This window comes from Enhydra lutris, unplaced genomic scaffold (assembly GCF_002288905.1).
Source record: "Enhydra lutris kenyoni isolate GAN:26980312 unplaced genomic scaffold, ASM228890v2 scaffoldscaffold13, whole genome shotgun sequence".
Classification (NCBI taxonomy): Eukaryota; Metazoa; Chordata; class Mammalia; order Carnivora; family Mustelidae; genus Enhydra; species Enhydra lutris.
This window is the reverse complement of record NW_019154097.1, coordinates 47,804,206-47,822,909: the sequence shown is the minus strand read 5'-3', so window position 1 is coordinate 47,822,909 and position 18,704 is coordinate 47,804,206. Positions and strand designations below refer to the sequence as shown.

General features: G+C 52.4%; 1 protein-coding gene across 8 annotated transcripts in view; it reads left to right on the top strand.

Annotated features, from left to right (window-relative positions):
• LOC111146355 (cut like homeobox 1) overlaps positions 1 to 18,704 on the top strand; it is a 353,463-nt gene that overhangs the window by 217,596 nt on the left and 117,163 nt on the right. For all 8 annotated transcript variants that reach the window (XM_022501883.1, XM_022501880.1, XM_022501882.1 and 5 more), the window contains one exon: positions 25 to 91. In XM_022501883.1, coding sequence (XP_022357591.1) covers positions 25 to 91 — 67 coding nt within the window. The remainder of the gene's footprint in view (positions 1 to 24; positions 92 to 18,704) is intronic.

Below are 18,704 nucleotides of genomic sequence, written 5' to 3'. Positions count from 1 at the left end.
GGTTTTATGTCCTCTGCCTTTCAGCCCTGGAAAAAACTCGAACAGAATTATTTGACCTGAAAACCAAATACGATGAAGAAATTACTGCCAAGTAAGTCTCCGCCTGGCTTCCCCCGTCTGCATGCTTTCGGTCAGGTGTCCCCCAGCTTTGCTAATCCATGGAAGACACCCCCCACCCCGCTTTGCCCTCCTGTCTGTTGGCTTTCGCAAAGCGGTATGGGATTTAGGAGGCACTCAGCCTCAGAGCTGCTGTGGGGACAACAGCATCACCCCCATGAGCTGCTCACGTCAGTCTAATGACCATGGTGTGACAGTAAGCTCTGGAGCTCCTAGAACACTGGAACTTGTGTCCTTAATTATTGGAAAGCCTCATCAACATGTGCCTTTTTCTAAGAAAGTTTGGGAACAGGGCATCTTATAGAAGAGGGGACACATGGGACCCTTCGGGGAGCTGGGTCTGTGCAGATGACATCCCCTTTTCCCTGTGTCTGCGTCCTTGGCTCCCACACAGACGTATTTACTCGCGTCACCCCTTAGAACACTTGGCATCCATGTACGGACACATCCATGTACAGACTCACAGGGCGTGCATGTGTTGGGGGTGGGCATGTGTCACACGAGACTCTTGCCAGAAGGAAATCCGTGATCTGGGCCAGCACGGATTCACTCCACCCACGTGCAGAACACCGGAAAAGAAGGAACAGTAGTGACAGAAATCAAGAGAGATGACAAAGAGCAGCAGTTGTCCCTGCCCCAGTCTCCCCTGTCAAAGTCCAGACAGGAAGGGCCACCAGATAAGAGGTTGAGCCACCTCCTATCCTGGGTGCCTCCCCCAGTGTCCTCCAGAAGCCCACGGCCCCCAGGCTGCCTGCACCAGTAAGGAGGGTCCCCCGCTGTGCTCCCAGTGTGCCTGTGCAGGCATCACTGTCCGGGGTGGGGGAGCATTGGTATCTGGCCCCCTATTCTGCCAGCCCGCCACCCTTATTATTCTATTATTTCTTCCTGGATTTTATTCTACTAAGAATAGTCATTGTCTTTCTTGGTAAATTCCTTCCCCCCCACCCAGGTTCATTATTTTGTTTTTGTAACCTACATCTCTTTCTAGAAGACATAGATATGTCTTGCATTTCTATAATTAACCAAAGCTTGCTTCGTTGCTCACTTCAAAAGTTGTGCAGCCTGTCTCTGAGCCCTGCTAAGCCAGTGTTTCTCAAACTGGGTGTCACAGAGCAAAGTCAGTGTAGTGAGCAGCAACCAGCCCGTTGAGCAATAAAAAAAAATGGAAAACGAAACAACAGAGCGGAGTAGACAGTATCACGGCTCCCGGCACAGGGTAAAGTCGAGTATTGTTTTGTGACACTTTCGTGTTCATTGTGTGTAGAAATCTAAAAATACAAATGTACGGTTATTGGGTCGCTGTGTAAAACGCGGTTCTTTCGTGGGGTCTCAATCAGAAATTATTTTGAAAGCCGCTACCCTGAGAATGTTTTAAGAGGCTCAGCTTCCAGAAGCTGGCGTCTCCTGCCCTGTCCTCCGGGGGGCGTGCCGGGGAGGTGCCGTTAGCTGCCGACGTGCACCTGCTTAGGGAAGAGAAGCAGCCTGGAGACATACGGCCCCTACCGAAGCCGTTCCGAAATGACAGCAGATAATGCCGCTTGTCACTTGAGGGCTAAGTACTGGTCCCTGAGTTAGACTCATCATTTCTTTTTTTTTTTTATTTTTTATTTTTTTTTTTAAGATTTTATTTATTTATTTGACAGACAGAGATCACAAGCAGGCAGAGAGTCAGGCAGAGAGAGAGGAAGGGAAGCAGGCTCCCTGCTGAGCAGAGAGCCCGATGCGGGACTCGATCCCAGGACCCTGAGATCATGACCTGAGCCGAAGACAGCGGCTTAACCCACTGAGCCACCCAGGCGCCCGACTCATCATTTCTTTATTGGGCATCTAGAGAAGCCACAGAGAAAATTTGTGTCCATTGAATTGGTTTGTTTTAGGCGTTGGGGAAGCGACTTAGCCCAGAAGAGCCATCTAGAAAGTGCTGACATGCTCCCCACCCCCAGGTTTCCATCCCCACTGGGTGGGGAATCTGGCAGCTGGGAGCTGCCGGGAGCTGGGAGCAGAGGGTCAGGGTCTCTCATCCTCTGTCCCCACCCTCTCTGACCTCGCTAGAGGCCAAGCTGACGCTGGGGGATGACAGCGTAGCCACCTGTCAGGGCTCTGCTCCCAGGTGACCGCCTCTTAAGATGACAGGGATGATTTTTAGTCTTAAGTGTTTTTCTAGTTACTGTTTATAGACACACTGACTCCTGGGCTGGACAGAGAAGCCGGCTCTGTCCTGTTACAGGTAAGAATTAAATCTTGGGTCCCCTGAACCAGCAAGGTCACCAGGGGGGCCCCAGAGGCCCTAGCCCTCCCCTCAACTCCTACAACCCTACTGGCATCTGATGGGCAATGGCGGACACTGGTGTGGGCTCAGTGAGAAATATTTCCAGATTGTTTCTCATCATTTCAGTGTGTCCTAAGGCCAAAAAGATTTTTCCCCCCAAAATCCAATGAAATGAAAACCCCTGCATGACTTGCTCATGTTCGCTAAACTCCAGTGAGTGGAAATAGAAGCAGAAAGTATGAGAGTTGCTTATTCTAACAGAATGTTCTGCTTCGGGACCGGCTGTCGTCACAGACTGCTTTCGGGGCCATGGGCGCTCGGGGCACGTCACCTTCCAGGATCGGAGCAGGGAGTTGCTTGCCTTCCCCCGAGAGGAGCAGGGAGGTAGGGGTACGGCGTGCCTGCGTGTGCTCAGCGAGAACAAGCCTAACTCATGAGGGTCACGACTCAGAACAGAGCCACTGCTCAGCACAGCCGACATTTCTAGAGGGCCCCCTCTGAGCCTGGCCCTGTGCTCTGTCCTGAAAATCCCGAGGTAGAAGGTTCGGGGAGACAAGCTGTTGGAATCCAGTGTGATCACTGCTGTGGTAGGGGGGCCGTCAGCTGGCACAGCGTGTGTGCTGCCAGGGTGTCCACAAGACAGCACACTCCAGCGAGGGGCTGGCAGGAGGGATGCCACAGAGGGAATGTGGCAGCTTGAGCCAGGACTGGCCGGGATGTACCACACTGAGGCTTGCAAGGACCTGTGGCCTTTGGGACGAAGAGTGACCCCTGCCCTTACCCTCCCTGCTTCCCACCGCCAGAACTCCCGTGGCCGAACTCAGCGGCAGCCAGTGGGCAACCTCTTGGGGAGGCTCAGCCAGCTGGAGCAAAAGGAAAGGGTAATCAGAGAAGCCTTCCTGAAGGAGGTGACATGTGGTTTGTGGTTGAAAGATGAGTTCGGGTGAGGCGCTTCGGAGGCAAAGGAGTGCAGATGTGTGAGAACACGGGGAGGCCAGGCTCACCCTCCAGACGTGCCAGACATGGGGATGGGGCAGAGTGGGTGCCGTGTGTGTTGGGAGCGGGGGAAAGACAGCGGACTCGGGCCCGCGTAGGGGTTGGGCATTTCCCAAGTTGGAAATGGACTGACTGCTAACAAAAGGCAGCCTAGGGCCAAACTTACTGTACATGCTTCCCAGAGTAAGTAATCCACAAAAAATGTGGAGAATGGACTGAGTCAGTCCTCACTACTCTCTTGTAGCTTTGCGGGGAGTTCATCAGCCTGGGAGAGCTCCTGTGTGTGGAGGCTCCCCCCCTCGCATCCCTCTCCCCCTTTATTTTATGGGGAAGCTTTGTCACTCTGCCATCCGCCTCAGGCCCACTGTACGTGTCTCTTAGTAGACTAGACGTCTTCTCATTAATACGTACGAGTAGAAGCCCACCAGGGGCAAACCTTCTCACAAATGGTCTTAAAACATTTCTAAACCATTTCTTTTCTCTCTCTCCAAGAGTAGGGATTTCTTAAATCACGAAAGAGGGATGGGGTGGCAGGGTCCAGCGTAGGTTTCAGAGGAGGCTTCCCTGCTCACAGGGCGGAGGGTCTGGGCCTCTTCCGTGGCCGTGGGGGCCCTCGCTGACCACCACTCCCACTTTCCTTACCCAACGGCGGACACGCACAGCGGCGGTGGTGCAGAGTCGGGGAGGGGGTGCGGGCGGCCCTTAGCATGGCCGCTAGTGACCATCCCCTCTTCCGTGATCAGCAGAGTGGGGCCTGGTATGTGCTTCTGAAATCAGCAGACCTTGGGGAAGGTGGGCTTTAATGTCATCATCTCCCCAGGGGCTTCCAAGAGCCCACGTTGCCCTCGCCTCTCTGTCCCTGGGAGATGTCCCCCGCACTTGGGAAAGCAGCCCGCAGGTCGAAGGCACCGAGGCCGGTCTAAGAGCCCGGTTTATTGTGAGCAGTCACCACCCCGCGTCAGCTGGGACAGCGCGGGCCGACTTGCAGCGGGGAAGTTTTCCACGCGGAGGCTTGAAGCAAAATGTAATTAGCCTTTATGTGCAGAACAAGGACCCATTGATGAATACAGCTGGTCTTTGTTTTGTCCCGTCATTGAGAGTGGGAGGTAAAAGTGTTCTTCTTCATGTTTATTAATGCAAGATTCCTTAGACAAATGGCAAGCACAGTTTAATATTTGTTGGAACATAGGGGGCTTTGCCAAAACAGTTGTGTAAGAGGATTGCAGGGTTGCAGAGTAGAACCGTTTCTGGGTTAAATAAATGAATTATGTCTCTGCTTCCCCCCGCCCTTTTCCTTTCTTTTTTCTTTTCTTCTTCTTCTTCTTTTTTTTTTTTTTCTTTTGCCCTGAGAGGGGCACCCTGGGTCCCGATCTTCCCACTCGTGTTAGCAGATGGAAAGTTAGCGACCCGGCTGACTTCAACTTGCCCAGGCCAGCCAAGCAGAGGGGTGTGGATTTTAGTAGGTAAACAGGTCCCAGGATGCCCGTGGAGGTGACAGGCTGCTTCAGGGCACGTGGCACCTGGCCCCGGAGAGAGCCTGGCCCTCGCCTTCCGCAGCCGGCCGCCTGGGTCCGCGGCTGGGTCAGCACCGCACACTGCGGGAGGAGAGCGTTGCCCTCCCCGACTAGCATCCTGGGCGAAAGTGCAGGAATTTCTCCTCCCGTCCGCAGCCCCCTCTTTGCTGGGTCCCCGGAATCCTGGCACAGAAAGAGCTTCCGTTACAACACATACAGTCCACTCACTGCGTTCCTCTCGCTTGTGGCCTGTGTGTCTGAGCCTCCCGTGGAAGAAAATACTGAATTGCACTGAAATGCTCTGTGTTTTACAGCTAATGTGAGTCTTAGGAGAATTTGCACCTCCCAAGCCTTTCCTGCCAGAATTCATATTTCTTAAGGCTGCTCGTGTTCTAGTCCTTTCCTCTGTACTTCTGAAAAAGCCCTGCATTGTATACACGCCGACTTCCATCGTGTGTTACAAAAAGGGACATTTGTGAACACCTTCACTCTGGTTAATTTTAAAGTATTTTCTTTAGAGCATGTAGGGAACCAGTGCCTTCTCACAGGACACCGTGCGCTCTGAGAAGTGAGCCTGGCTTAGGGCTCCGTGGGAATTGCCGGGGCGGGGGACCTGTATGTGCCCCACATCGTGGAGGGCGGAAATGCCCAGCGGTGGGGCGCGTGGGCCCCAAGAGGTACTCTGACAAGGGGAGGGGACCGGCAGCTGGAGATACGATGTGCGGGTGGGGCCACGTGCAGACCACCTGCGGGTGACGCGGTGGGGTGGGCACCCTTGGCGAGCGCGGGTCACTGGGGACTAGTCCCCGGAGGTTTCTGGCCTGGCCCTGAAATCCAGCGCCCTGCACACCCTGAGGTGGTGACGCGTAAAGCCCCATCATGACACCGCCTTGAAGAGAGCGGTGTCACCTGTGGGAGGGCCAGCCAGGCCAGAGGTCGCCATGGAGCCCCTCAAGCCTTCGCTCTCCCTACAGCCCCCTCCTGTCAGCCCTGGCAGACTGGTTGCTCCTCTATTTATTTATTTTTACACCTCCCTGTGAAAGATTTGGGGAAGGGGGCCCGGTAGAGCGCAGGCGGCAGAGCCCAAGATCCGCACAGCTCTTCTGACGATCCCGCTGGACGCCTGCGTATCCCCTGCTTGAAGTTGACAACACCGACGCTGCTCTCCTGAAATGGAGTCTCTCGGCTGTACCTTTAAGAGCGGAACATTTTCTATTTCCTGTCTTTTTGATGAGTCATCAATTTCCAGTATGAGTTGCTGTAATTATCCTGGTTAGATTAATTTCCCTAAAAATAGAGAGACAGCCACTTTGATGGTTTCAAGGGGCTGGGCTTGAATAAAGAACCTGCTGTCCCTTCAACCTAGAGGCGGTCAGATGACGCTTCCGGGGAACAACTAAGGACTTTGGGGGGAGAGGAGGGGGCTTTCCCCGCTCCGTGGCTTTAGCTCCCGAAGAGCGTAACCGTGCATTTTGTAGAATTCCTAGGATTTTCCATCCCTGTACCAGCATTTCACCTCACACCTAAAATCCAATGCCTGGGTGAGCTCCAGAGGGCTCTCCTCGGCCTCTCCAGCAACAGCAGCATCTCTAAGCAGCACAGCCCAGATCCAGGCTCTTCCCAGCCCAGGGCACTGTGCGGGAGGAAGGGGATGGCTTCGTCTTTCCAAGTCCACGTAGAATTTCCTCTGCGTGCCGAGGATCCTTCACCCGTGGACTCCAGATGTGTCTGGACATTTACCCAGCATTGGCAAGAGCCAGTGGTCTCTACGCCTCCCACCTTTCAGCTACGCTCACTAGAGGCCTGTGTTAAAATGTCAGGCCCTGTGTCAAGTGCGGGGACTGCAGAATGAAGGGGGCGGGGAGGTTCCAGATGCCATCTGTGCACAGGCTCGCGTGCCTTGCTCCGAACGCTGAAACACCCACGTACCCGTGTGCCTACGCGATGCTGGGCCGGGTGTGTACAAACGAGCTTGTGGGTAGAGAGAGAGTAACCCTGCTCCTCCGGCATCCTTGGAGAGGGTATTAGAAAGAAAAGCATTAGTCCTACTGTCACCGGGGTTTGGCATGCTTTTATAAAAATGTTGTGTTTTTAGAGGCCCTTGAGGTTTCCCTGATTTTGGGATCAAAGTAAAGCTTGGGAACCTCACAGTCTAAAGCTCAAGGAGACGGAGAAGGAGGCTGATGGTGAGCACAGCCATCCCTATGCCTCTAACGACCTGTAGGACGGACATCGTGACCTGTGCCTGCCTATGTCCAGGACTGGGGATCAGGCACGTACTGCAAGTGTTCCTGCCACCGGCCCGGTGGTGACAGACACCAGTGGAACTGCCTTCGAGGAGGGCTCGTCCTGTCCGTACACCGTGTGCATGTCCGCACCCTCGTGGGTGACCTCGTCAGTCAGCGTGAGCCTTCGCCTTGACGACAGCCGGGTGGGGTCTCTGTAGCGTGCGGCCTGGACCCTGACCAGTGACATTGTTTACTCCCTGGGAGACTCCCGAAGGAAGCTGATGACCTCTAAGAGGAAAGCAGGAGCCATCTGAACCTTTGAAGTGCTTTAGGCAGGAAGGCTTACGGAGGCCCTGCCTGGAACTGTGCACCGCCTCGGGCACCCCCCGGGGAATTCCTCCAAAAGCCATGCGTTTCTGCCTCTGCACAGGAGTCCCCAGCTACCGCTGAGGCCCGGGACCACACTGGGTCACCAGGAGGCGGCCCATCTCCTCCCGTGCTTCCCAGGTGGCTGAGGGGAATGTGACCGGAGGCACACCGACCGGCCCAGGGCCCTTTGGAAAGGAGGCAGGAGGGCTGGCGGAAGTGAGACTGTCCTTCCCGCGGCACGCCCCCCGATCAGCGAACAGAATCCCCTTTGTGGGATACTTAATATTTTTAATTACAGTAGTCCTCCGTGTGTGTTACACCCAATATAGAAAATTCTGAACAGTTTTAGGAAACAGGTCATCGCTCATTACCGCACAGAGATAACCGTCGGTAACATCCTGGCCCAGTCCTTCCAGTCTTTTTTCTAGACGGTGCTTTGTTGCCCTTGTGTCTTGTAGACAGCGTCAGATTTCGTTTCTCGGCTGTTGGTTTGGCTGGTTTGCTTGTTGGTGTTTGTCTTGTTTGACGTGTAACTGTTTCTTTCCTGTCGGTAACTACCCTTTGGAAACCTGATGGGTGCTGTCCAGCGCCCCATCGGATAGGTGTACTGTGGGGTAAGTTACTCCTCAGTTTCCCTCTTGTTTGGGAGCCCAGCTCTACACTGCTGTCATTGCCTCACAGGTGAAAACTAGAAAACTCCCTTCGTGTTGTCTTTTCATGCCACTGTCCCGCTCGTGGCTGCGGGATTTTCAGGTGGCTTCCCTGTAGCGTCATCAGACCGGGAGAGCCTGGACCCCAGAATGCTACAAGGCCCCAGCATCCCTCGCCTCATTACCAGACTGCTGTTTTGTGACGGTGATAGATGTCACAGCCTCCTCTGGTCGCGGGACGGTGGAAGGCACTAGGCCTAGAGTCAGGAGATCCTGGGTCCGGCCCCAGCTCTGTCACAGCTGGGGCCTCACGAAGTCCCCTCCCTCAGCAGTAGCCGTGTCCTCGTTAGTAAAACGATGGGACCGGGCTGGACGGCTGTGGACAGCATCGAAGAGCCCACCCCCTTCTTGGCCTCTTAGCGTTACCCCACAGCTGCTTCCCAGAAGCTGAATCTCCGATCCCGTCCGCCAGCAGGACCTGCACAGCCTCTCTGTGGATTGGCCTGCAGGGAAGCCACCGACCCGGACGTGGGGGACAGTGGGAGCATAAGGGCGAGAGCCCCGCTCTCAGGGTCACCATGAGACTTGATTGCTGACCCAGTGAGAGGAGTAACCGTGGGCAGGGCACCCAGTTTCTGTCCTCAGGACTTGGTGTCCTCAACAGCGAGATGGAGGAATGCCCCAAGAGGACCCTCAGCGAGTGGGCCCCAGCCACCCCTTACCCTCTCCCATGGTGACCTTGGGAAAGTCAGGATGTCTGTGCCACCAGGCCTCTTTGTCCGCGTCGGCATGCTGCAGCTGGGGGAATCCTCGTCCTGAGGGCTCAGAATTAGAAACCTTGACCACTTAGCACTTGGGTGCTGCTAGGGCGGGGGCAGAAAGCTCCAAGTGCCTAGCGCTGTGCACCTGTTAATGCCCTAACCTCAACCCTAACCACACCCACAGGGCCACTCCGCTGGAGTCTCAGTGCCACATTGTGCAGGCCCAGCGCCTGCCATGCGAGCAGGTCGTCCTGCGTGTGGTCCCCTCTGGCCGCGCGTCGAGGCGACTCTCAGACTCCAGGAGAGGTCTCACCCCGTGTGGCCTGGAGAATTTGGGGCTCTCTGGGCTGTTGTAAAACACATTAAGAGAGCTGCCAAACATCTGGGCACCAGCAAGGATGTCTGCGGCTCTTGTTCTGGGATAGCGTTTAAAAAAAAAAAAAAAAAAAAAACTTTTTGGAACCAGCCTTAAGAATGAAAAGTTTCCTCCAGGAAAGCAAGAGCAAGCTAGATAATTGAACTCATTGATTTCCTTCACGGCTTGTTTGGCCTTTCATTCCCTTCCTGAGGTGCTGTTTGTTGAGGAATGTCTCCAATTGCCAGAAAGACAGTGGGGTGTCTCATATTTCCCCGCCCGCTCTCCCTTCAGCCAGAGCCGAGTTCCGAGGCGAGCCTGTGATATGAATTTTTAATGCAGAACTTTATAGCCTCACTCTGGCAGCCCGGCTGCATTGCTCTCCTGAGCTTTCAGATTTAATGCCCTGATGAACAAGCAAAGACTCGGGGCATCGGCACCAGTGAGGCTTAACCCCCCGATGACCACACATGCGCCCTCTCATTTCCCTAAAAGTAAACCTAAAGGAGTCGGAAGGAAGAAAAGAAATTTTTTCAGTCCTGCAGTGTTTGGGATGTTCTCCGCATAGCCTGGAGCACCAAAGCAGCATAGTCTCGAAATTTTATTGGACGGCATACATTTGTACCTTTTCATTTATCTTTTCGAAGACGGCCTGTTCCCACTTCGACGTGCTTCTGCGCCCTCTTCTAGCCAGAAGATGGCTGTACAGTTTTCAGGAGTTACCCAACAGAAAGGTCACCGGACACTCCCATGTTTTTCATGGGAAACCCGAGCATAATTAGAAATCCAGAATTTGTCATCGGTCACGGAGAATCGACCACTTACGTCAAGTGGTCGATTCTGTGTGTAGGCCTGTGGTTGATTGTCTTTCTCTCTCTCTCTCTCTTTCCCTGCTGGTAGCTCTGTATATTAGTGAAGGTTTTTAAATTAAGGGGGAAAAAATTGAGAAGAAGCTGTCTATAAAAACTGCATGAGTTTAAGTAAGTTAGAAGGATGGTGTTTCTAATAAGTGGTACCAGAATAATTGGCCATGGTGAAGATAAGAGAGAGCTGAGCCCCAGCAGCACCAAGTCTCAATGTTTAAAATCCTTTGAATGTAAAAAACGAAAGCGTGAAAACACGAGGAGAAATTTTCGGGGGCTCCTTCTTTGATGTGGGGGTGGGGAAGATCTCTCGAAGCATGAGGCCCACGGTGGGAAGCTCTGTATTTTCAGCTCCACCTCCTTTCTAGACAGTTCTGCCGTGGGCATCGCAAACTCAAGCAAAGTCACCATCCTCCTTGACTTCCTCTTCCCCACGTACTGCTCCCTTACGTGTCTTCCCCACCTCAGGCAAGCACAGTCTGCCTTTATTCCAGAGAACGGAGGATTCTTTCCAACTCTCACCTCCCCACTGTCTAATCTGTATTAATTCCACCTCCTCGAGACCTTCTGTATCCCTCACTTCTCACTGTAATAATTTGGCTCTTTTCATCTCTCGGCCCCGAAATTCATTGTCTTCCCAGCGGATCTCCCTGCCGCCAGTTTCTCCCTGGACTAATCCACCCTCCAAGTGTCTGTCTGCTCAAAGTATCTTCCCGAAATATAAATCTGATCCTGTTAAAATCCGTTCTCCTTAAAGCCTCTCTGTGGCTCTGTCTTGCCTCCACTGAAAAATCCTGACAATCCCAACCCTGAGCCGCTTCATGAGGCGGTCCCCTCCCCCCCGACCTCATAGCCTCATTTCACACCAGCTCCAGCTCCCCACCTGCCTTCAGGGGGACGTGGGCCCTTCCAGGCTCACCAGGTTCTGACATCCCCGCTCAGAGTTCCCCGCTTCCTTCCGCAGCAGCTCCAGCCCCGTGCCCGTGCCCGTGCCCTCACGGACACGTGAGCGGAGGCTCTGGTCCCTCTCGTTCCATGGAGGGAATTCGGGGTGGGGCGGGGATCATGAATCTGGACCCAGAAAATCTGTTATTTTCTACTAACATCTGACTGTGAGGTAGCATTTCCTTCCCTTGCACATGAAGTCACCAGACTGGAATAAGGATCTTGAGGCTTGGTTGCAAGTGGAAATCGTGGATCTTTTCCGTCACGTTAAAATGGTTGTAAACACCCCCAGATTCGTTATTCCTTGCACGGATAACGAAGAATGTTTGTTACTACATCATAAATTTGGGTGGTTTTTTTTAGGTACCGTAATAACCGCACATCAGAATGATTATTTCCCATAGCAAACTTGGATATCGAAAACCTTTTTCTAGAAAGAGGTCCATACTCTCCGCCAGACTGTGGACTGCGGCTCAAGGAAGGTTCAGCATCCGTCACAGACCAGCAGCGTCTCGAGGGCCCCAACTAGACCCTCCCCCTTTTTTACCCTAGGACTTCGCATAGTGCTGTCCCCCATTACGGGGGTTTTTAGTGATAGTCCATGCGGCTTTCACGAAACCCCCATCTTCCAGGTGTGAAACAGTTGGGACTAGGGCAGGGGTGAGTAGCGTCCCAATTCCATAGATGCAGCAGTGCCAGCTGTGTGGATGGACCCTTCCTTTGGGGATGGAGGATGCTGTTTGCCCCTCAGGGTCTGCCCCCCACACGCCTAGACCCCCATGTGGAAGCAACGCGGGGATTCAGGCTGTCGGAGGGCCAAGCCTATAACGGTCCGCAGCGTACGCCGTTGGCCTAACACGGGGCGCGAAGCTCTGTGAGCCACCGTAAAAGAATGGGCATCAGAAAATCTGCTGCTCATTTTCGTAACGAAGGGAAGGGGTGAATGCATTTTCTAAGCTAAGGGACATTTCGCCTTCCATGAAAAGGGAGGCAGTGCCCCCCCCCCGTGCCAGGGTTATTTTGAAGCTTCGTCCGTTCAGTCATTATCTGCTGAGTGCCTCCTCCTGAGTGCTTGGCACTGGCACGGACACGGGCCTCCGGACTCAGTCTTTGCACTTGATCGTCCTGGCCCTGAGAGGTTCACTGCCACCCCGCCCCCCATAACTTTAAATCCCATCTGCATCCTGATGGCTCCCACACTGATGCTTCTGGCCCTGACCCCGTCCTTAATGGACATCACAAGCGTCACGCAGACAAAACCAAACTTCTGGTGGCCCCCATCAGACCTGGCGGAACAGCCCCCAGAGTGATCCTGTCGCTTTGTAAGCAGCCACATCGCTGCTCGCAGAGCCCGGAAAGGGCCCCCCGTTTCTCCAGGAATCAGGCGGGGTCCTCCCAGCTCACCGTGCAGGCCACCTTCTCCCGTCCCGGCGGGCTCTGTCCTCTCACCCCACTTTCCTCTCCTCCTTCTGACTCTCTCTCTGCTGATCGCTCTCTCCTCACTAGAATCCAAGTCCCTTTGCCACTGTGTCCCCAGTGCCCAGAACAGCGCCCGCTCAGCGCTCACAGATGTTCTTGAATGAATGGTCCCTGCTCTGGAGGCCACCACTAAGCAGAGAGCAGATGACTGTGATGAAAGTGTAGGTGGAGTCAGATGTCATGTGCTACCAAGAAAATTAAAGCGAGGGAAGGAAGGGGGAAGGCGGCGGGAGAGCCTCGCTGGCTTCTCTGGATGGTCAGGGACAGCAGAGTGACTTGGTCACAAATGAAATGCAAAAGCCCGGAGCACGGGCTCCACCCACGGGTGCTGACTCTGCCGTGGACACTTACTCGGAGATTACTTACATGGGGGTCCTTGGACCCAGCCCCTATACACGAAGTCTCGTGCTGAAATGAGCTCCGCTAATACGTCCAGAGCGGAGAATACAGGGCAGTCGCACGTGTCTTCTAGAAGGGCGGGTCGTTGCATGCAGAGCACAAGTGGGGAGCAGAAAACATCCGTGCCTGCCGGCACTGTATTAAATAGTTGACCTAGCTCTGCCCCAGTCCCGAAGCATAGGAGTTCAAGACACTAGGTCTCATCACCCAGGTCAGTGACTCCGGACCTTGACTAAGATTCCGCAGAGCCTTTTCAACAGGCAGGTCCCTGGGCTGCATCCCCTAGCGTCTTTCTCAGTGGGTCTGGCATGGGACCCACGGCTCTGTAGCCCTCCACACTCGTGGGGTCTCGCGACCACACTTCGAAAAACTGATCTAGGCGCTGTGGTTTCATTTGTTGATATTTGGTTTGAGGACAGAGTTGCCCAAATAAGGACAAGGGACAGGACTCCGATGGCCCCTCTGGAGCCCCTCGTCTGCGTCTAGTGCTCAAGCGCATACCTCCACGGGGCCGCGTTGTGTCAGACTTGGTGTGTGACAGTCCCATCTGTCGTACCAGCCCAGGAGCTCCTCAAGGGCTCACGCATGGGTTCCGAGAGTCTGTGACGGTGCCTGGCCGAGATGTCCGTCAGTGTTGGGATAATCCTCGAGCTAGTGCACGGGGGTGAGCAGACACCTCCCTGCATCATCTCGTGCCCTTGCCCTTGGGACTCTGTCAGTCACTGTGTCTGCCCCTCACCAGAAGTTCTAATGAATAAGATCCTTGGGATATCAGCGTATCTCAAGAGCCGACTCAGGGGAGGGTGCAGGTGGGAGGCACGCGCGTGGGTGGGGGCTGCAGCTGGCGCTCCGACGGGCAGTCAGCCCCGGGGGGCTCTGCTCCGCAGTGTCTAGCGGCCCTTTGAACTTCGCCCCGGGGTGTCCCAATGCCAGGTGTAAAAGTACCGCATGAGGGGTTTTCTGATTCATAATTAGGACATGCAGCCAGGTTGCTGGGTCGAGCCGGGCAGAGTCCGCTTGGTGGCCTGTGAAAGCCCCAGGGTCCTAGTGGCACCAGAGTGGTGTGAGGGGCTGCAAGGGGCAGGGCTGGTTCACGGCGACCTGAGCTCTTCTGCTTCTGGCCTTCTGGAGTTCTCGTGCACTGTGATCGCTCAGCGAGTCTGCTGTGACTCAACAGATGCAGAAGCTCCTTACGCGCTGCTGCGGAGAGATGTCGTCCAACTCGTGTACTTGAGCGGGAAGCACAGGACTCTGAACTTCTAGCGTTTAACGCGCGCCGTGTGTTGTCAATGCAAACACCGGCTCTTGGAGGGGATCTGGGGCAGGGACACGGGTGCCTTTTCACCATCCCACTTTCTGACTTTTGAATCTCCTGTTCAATGAGTACCTGTTTAGTCCTTCTGGAGCCTTCACATCAGTGGATCCAGAGTGGCCTTGAAGCCATCAGGCACCTCCCTCCTTCCGCAGGCAGACCCCGTGTTCAGCCCCATCTCTGTCCAGCTCAGAGTCCCATCACTAGGACAGACGAAATAGCACTTTGGAACCATCTTCATGAATGTGTATATATTTAAAGCAGCCCGTACTTCTCTCCCGCAAGCTTAGTTAAGTGTACCCCGCAGACCCTATGGAGAGGAGGCCGAGCGCACAGGGGCCAGATCTGGGGGCTCAACCCGGTTCCACTTGCCGCAAACAGTGAGCCCTCGGGCGAGTCCAGTTAGCCTCCCCCTGGCCTGGGTTTCATGTTCTGTGACTGTGTCTGCCTCCACGCGAGCTCCCAGGGGTTAATAGGCGTAAAGTGTTCAGTGGTCACATTGCCAGGGTCCAGGTGATAGGAGCTGCCGCCATCCCTGCAAACATGTCTGACGCCCTGTGCTCCGGCTCCTGTTGCAAAGCTAGCCGCTACCGAGAAGGCTTCGTGACCCTCCACCGGGCCTGGCTCCGTTGTTCACAGTTCAGTAATTAGCCATCTCAATAGGAAAAATGAGATCTGAGCCATGTTTTGTCTCTCTCTAGCCAGTTTCGAGAACAGACACGTCTACATATCTCAGATGCCCGTGGCAGTGGGTACACGCGTCACGTAGCTGCGCGCGCACGTTGGTGACACGGACGAGCTCAGGACTTTCTACTTTGTATATTGTCCTTTGTTCTTTTGTTTTGACATCACCTGTACGGTTCCTGTAACACCTGCTCATCTGCTGATTTGTCATTTTGGTGGCAAAATTGTATTTTCCTCTCTCGATGAATTAGGGTTTACGTAACCATTCTTACCATTCTTGCCTGGTGAGCGCCTGGGTTATTTGGGTCATTCGTGATGAATTTTTGTTCAGAAAAAAAATCCCCAAAACATTTTTTCAGAAAGAGAGATCATCAGGGCAAAAGAGAGGCTGTCTTAAGGCTTCTTAGCTTGTTGCTTTGCAGAGGGATGGACCGTTTTGCGAGAACAGCTCAGCTTTCTTCTCCCCCGACCCCAGCCCAAATTTCAGGGGTGTAAGCCCAGAACTCCAGTCTGGCCTGGAGAAGAAACACTGCTTGTCTCAGACCTTCCGTGGCAAGTACAGAAGATAAGGGGCAGGCTGCAATGATTTTCACCATCTCTCTGCCATCGAGGTGGGACCTCACGTTAGCACAAAACTCGGTATTTTCCTGTCTCTGTACCCTGTGTGTTTCCTTATATCCCAAGAACGTGCCTAGAGTGGAAACAGAGTAGTAATTCTACACATATTCTGGATTTTTAATTACTCACATTTTTAATTGATTTTCTTTTCATTTGCATTCTAGTGATTTCCTTGTCCAGAGGTATTATATCTAGTTTATAGGAGACAGATCCCATCAAACTTATCACAAGTCATTTTCAATGCAGTTTCAATAGTGGAAGATGGTCTTTCCTTCCCAATCCATTTTCTTAGTATTGTTTTATGATTTAACTTCAGCCTGTTTGGAATTCCTTCTGGCATATGAGGTAGAGTACGTGTCTGTCTTTTATTCCTCGTGTGAATATCCAGTTCGTCCCACAGCGGCTGACGATCCCTTCCTCTGGTGTCGAACACTGGAGACATCCGATATAAATATCTACATATACATCTGGATTCCTGTCCGGAATGCCGTTCTGTTGATCAGCTTTCTGTTCTAATAAGCACCACAGTGTTTTGCTCATGTCTCTGTTTTCCATTTGGATATTTTGCATACCCACTTTGCTCTTGTTGGGATTTTTTTGGTTTAAAAAAGCTTTCGGTGTGGGTGCCTGGTTGAGCATCTGACTCTTGGTTTCAGCTCAGGTCATGATCTCAGGGTCATGGGCTTGAGCCCTGCATCCAGCTCCACGCTCATCGTGGGCTCTGCTTTTCCTCCCTCCACCCCTCTCCACTTCTAAACAGATTGATCCATAGATCGGTAGATAGATAGATCATTGGAAAAAAAAAAAAAAAAAAAAAACCTTTGGTATTCTCATCCCCTAATTTTTTGGTACACATCTTGTCATTTCACCAAGTTTTATAAATCAGCTTGGGAGAAGAATTTATAATTTACTTATCTTTAATGCAAGTGCAAGTAAGAAATGTCGTCATTAACTTCCTTTGCCACTAGCATTTTATAATTCGATTTTCTAGAAATGGAATTTATACCGTGTTATTTTAATTCCCACATGTTTAATATTTATATCCCTGTTGTAGGTAAGATAGATCTTCTCTTTTCTGGATATTTATTACTGGCACATGGGAGTTGTATCTTTTTTTTTTTTTTTCTTTTTTTTCTCTTTTTGTCCTTACCAAAAAACTTGAGGCTTTGCTGAACTCATGGGTTATCTCTGCTCATTTGCTCCAGTGAACCCCTTGGATTTGGTGAGCATATGACTGTATCACCCACAAACAGTGCATTTGCGCCCTTTTGCAACAACCAGGACATCCGATCCTCTTCTTTTGTTCCTGTTCTTGAAAGGAGCATCTCTCTTATTTCTGTGCGGAGAATAAAGGAGCCTCTGGGTTCTGAGTGTCTGTCCTGTTCACGGCGGCCAATCTGGCGCTTCCCCCATTCAAGTTCAACCGTGATCTGCTTTTCCGATTCCATGTGCTAGAACCCCTTCCCTGTGTCCTGCTCTCCGAGCGCTGTAGTGGGTTTTATAATAGGATTATATCCTATATATTGCATCTCTGTACGTTTTTATATTACCTGTTTTATAGATTTTCCTGCCTCAGGATTTAAGACCAGTTCAAGCTTGTTGTGCTTTATCATTCACTATGCCTTATGTCTGGAAAGTTCTTTTCTTTTTTTTTTAAGATTTTATTTATTTATTTGACAGACAGAGATCACAAGTAGGCAGAGAGACAGAAGAGGATCCGATGCATTGTTTAACTTTCACTGATCGCAGAAATTGATCCCCTGGGTGTTCGGGGTCCTTCTCCTACTGGTTAAACCTGGGGAGCCCCTACCCTGTCGTTTGAAAAGCGACTGCATCCAGTTTCCAGTCCGGAATTAACTGTGATCAGTGATCACAGGCGTAGCCAAGCTGTAAGGCCGCTGTGGGCTGTATGTGTCCTCCTGAGGCAGGGCCTCGAGATGCCATTAGCTGTGGCTCTCCGGCCCTACGTGTGAAGGAGGGTTTGGCTCGTCCACTAGGAATCCCTTTCCAAATGAATTCTGTAATAAAACCGGGAAGGTTCTTTGTTTAATTTAAAATTGTCATCACCTCGACCTCCAAAAAAGTATTCGAAAGTGGCCTTAACACAAAACACAGAATCCCTGAGGCACTTAGGGTAGATGAGGGGAGTTCAAGGGCAGATCTGTGGGGAAGATACTTTTAGGGCTTGGATTTGAATTTAAAAAGTTCCATTGTGGCGGGCGTCTGGAACAAAGGACTCTGGGCTTCTGCTCGGGTCATGATCTCAGGGTCATGAGATCGAGCCCCGCGTGCGGCTCCATGCTCAGTGCTGAGTCTGCTTAAGACTCTCTCTCCCTCTGCCCCTCCCCCCGGTCTCTAAAATACAGAAATAAATCTTTAAAATTAAAAAAAAAAAGAAAAACTCAACTACGGTAGCCTGGAGTGACTAAGACATTCCATACGTAGGGTTTTTAAAGAGTTCCGTATCACTGGGACTGATGCACTGTTTGCTTGGCTACGAGGGAAAACTTTATGTGCAATTAACCTTTCTATTTTTTTCCCCCCTGTGTCTAAGTATTGTGAACTTCCTTTGTGGTATTTTAGTGATTAGACAGGATGGAGGGTGTTCTTAAAGATTCATGGCCAAACCCGATGATGTCAGAACGAAGGGAAGGGACGGTCTTCGTGGGGCCAGCAAGTCTGGCCCCGTCTGGATTGTTTGTCTAACACTTCACAAGTAGAATAGGAACCGCTGAATTATTCATTTTCAAGTTGCCCTAAAAAAGGCACTTACACTGCCGAAATGCAGACTTTTGGTGCCAGCGAGAGGAAGAGGAAGGATGCTGTCTTTCCTGAGGGGTGCTGGGCCCCTCTGCCTTGTTCTCCAGTTTCACTTCCCAGCCCCGGGGGCAGAGGCCACCTCGGGCTGGCTCACGTGCAGGGCGCTCAAGGTGGGGGCCCATGGCCTTGGCCGTGGACTTGGAGGAGAGGAGGGAGGAGCAACTGAGAGTAGTAGCTGGGATGCAACGAGAGCTGTTTTTATTCTTAGTTTTAGCTTCTCTGCCACCAAGCCTCCTCTTAACATCTCCTACCAAGTAGTACTTAGGGGAGAAGGGGGGTAATTAGGATTCCTTACGCTGGGGACTAGAAGGAGGGCTCCCATCCT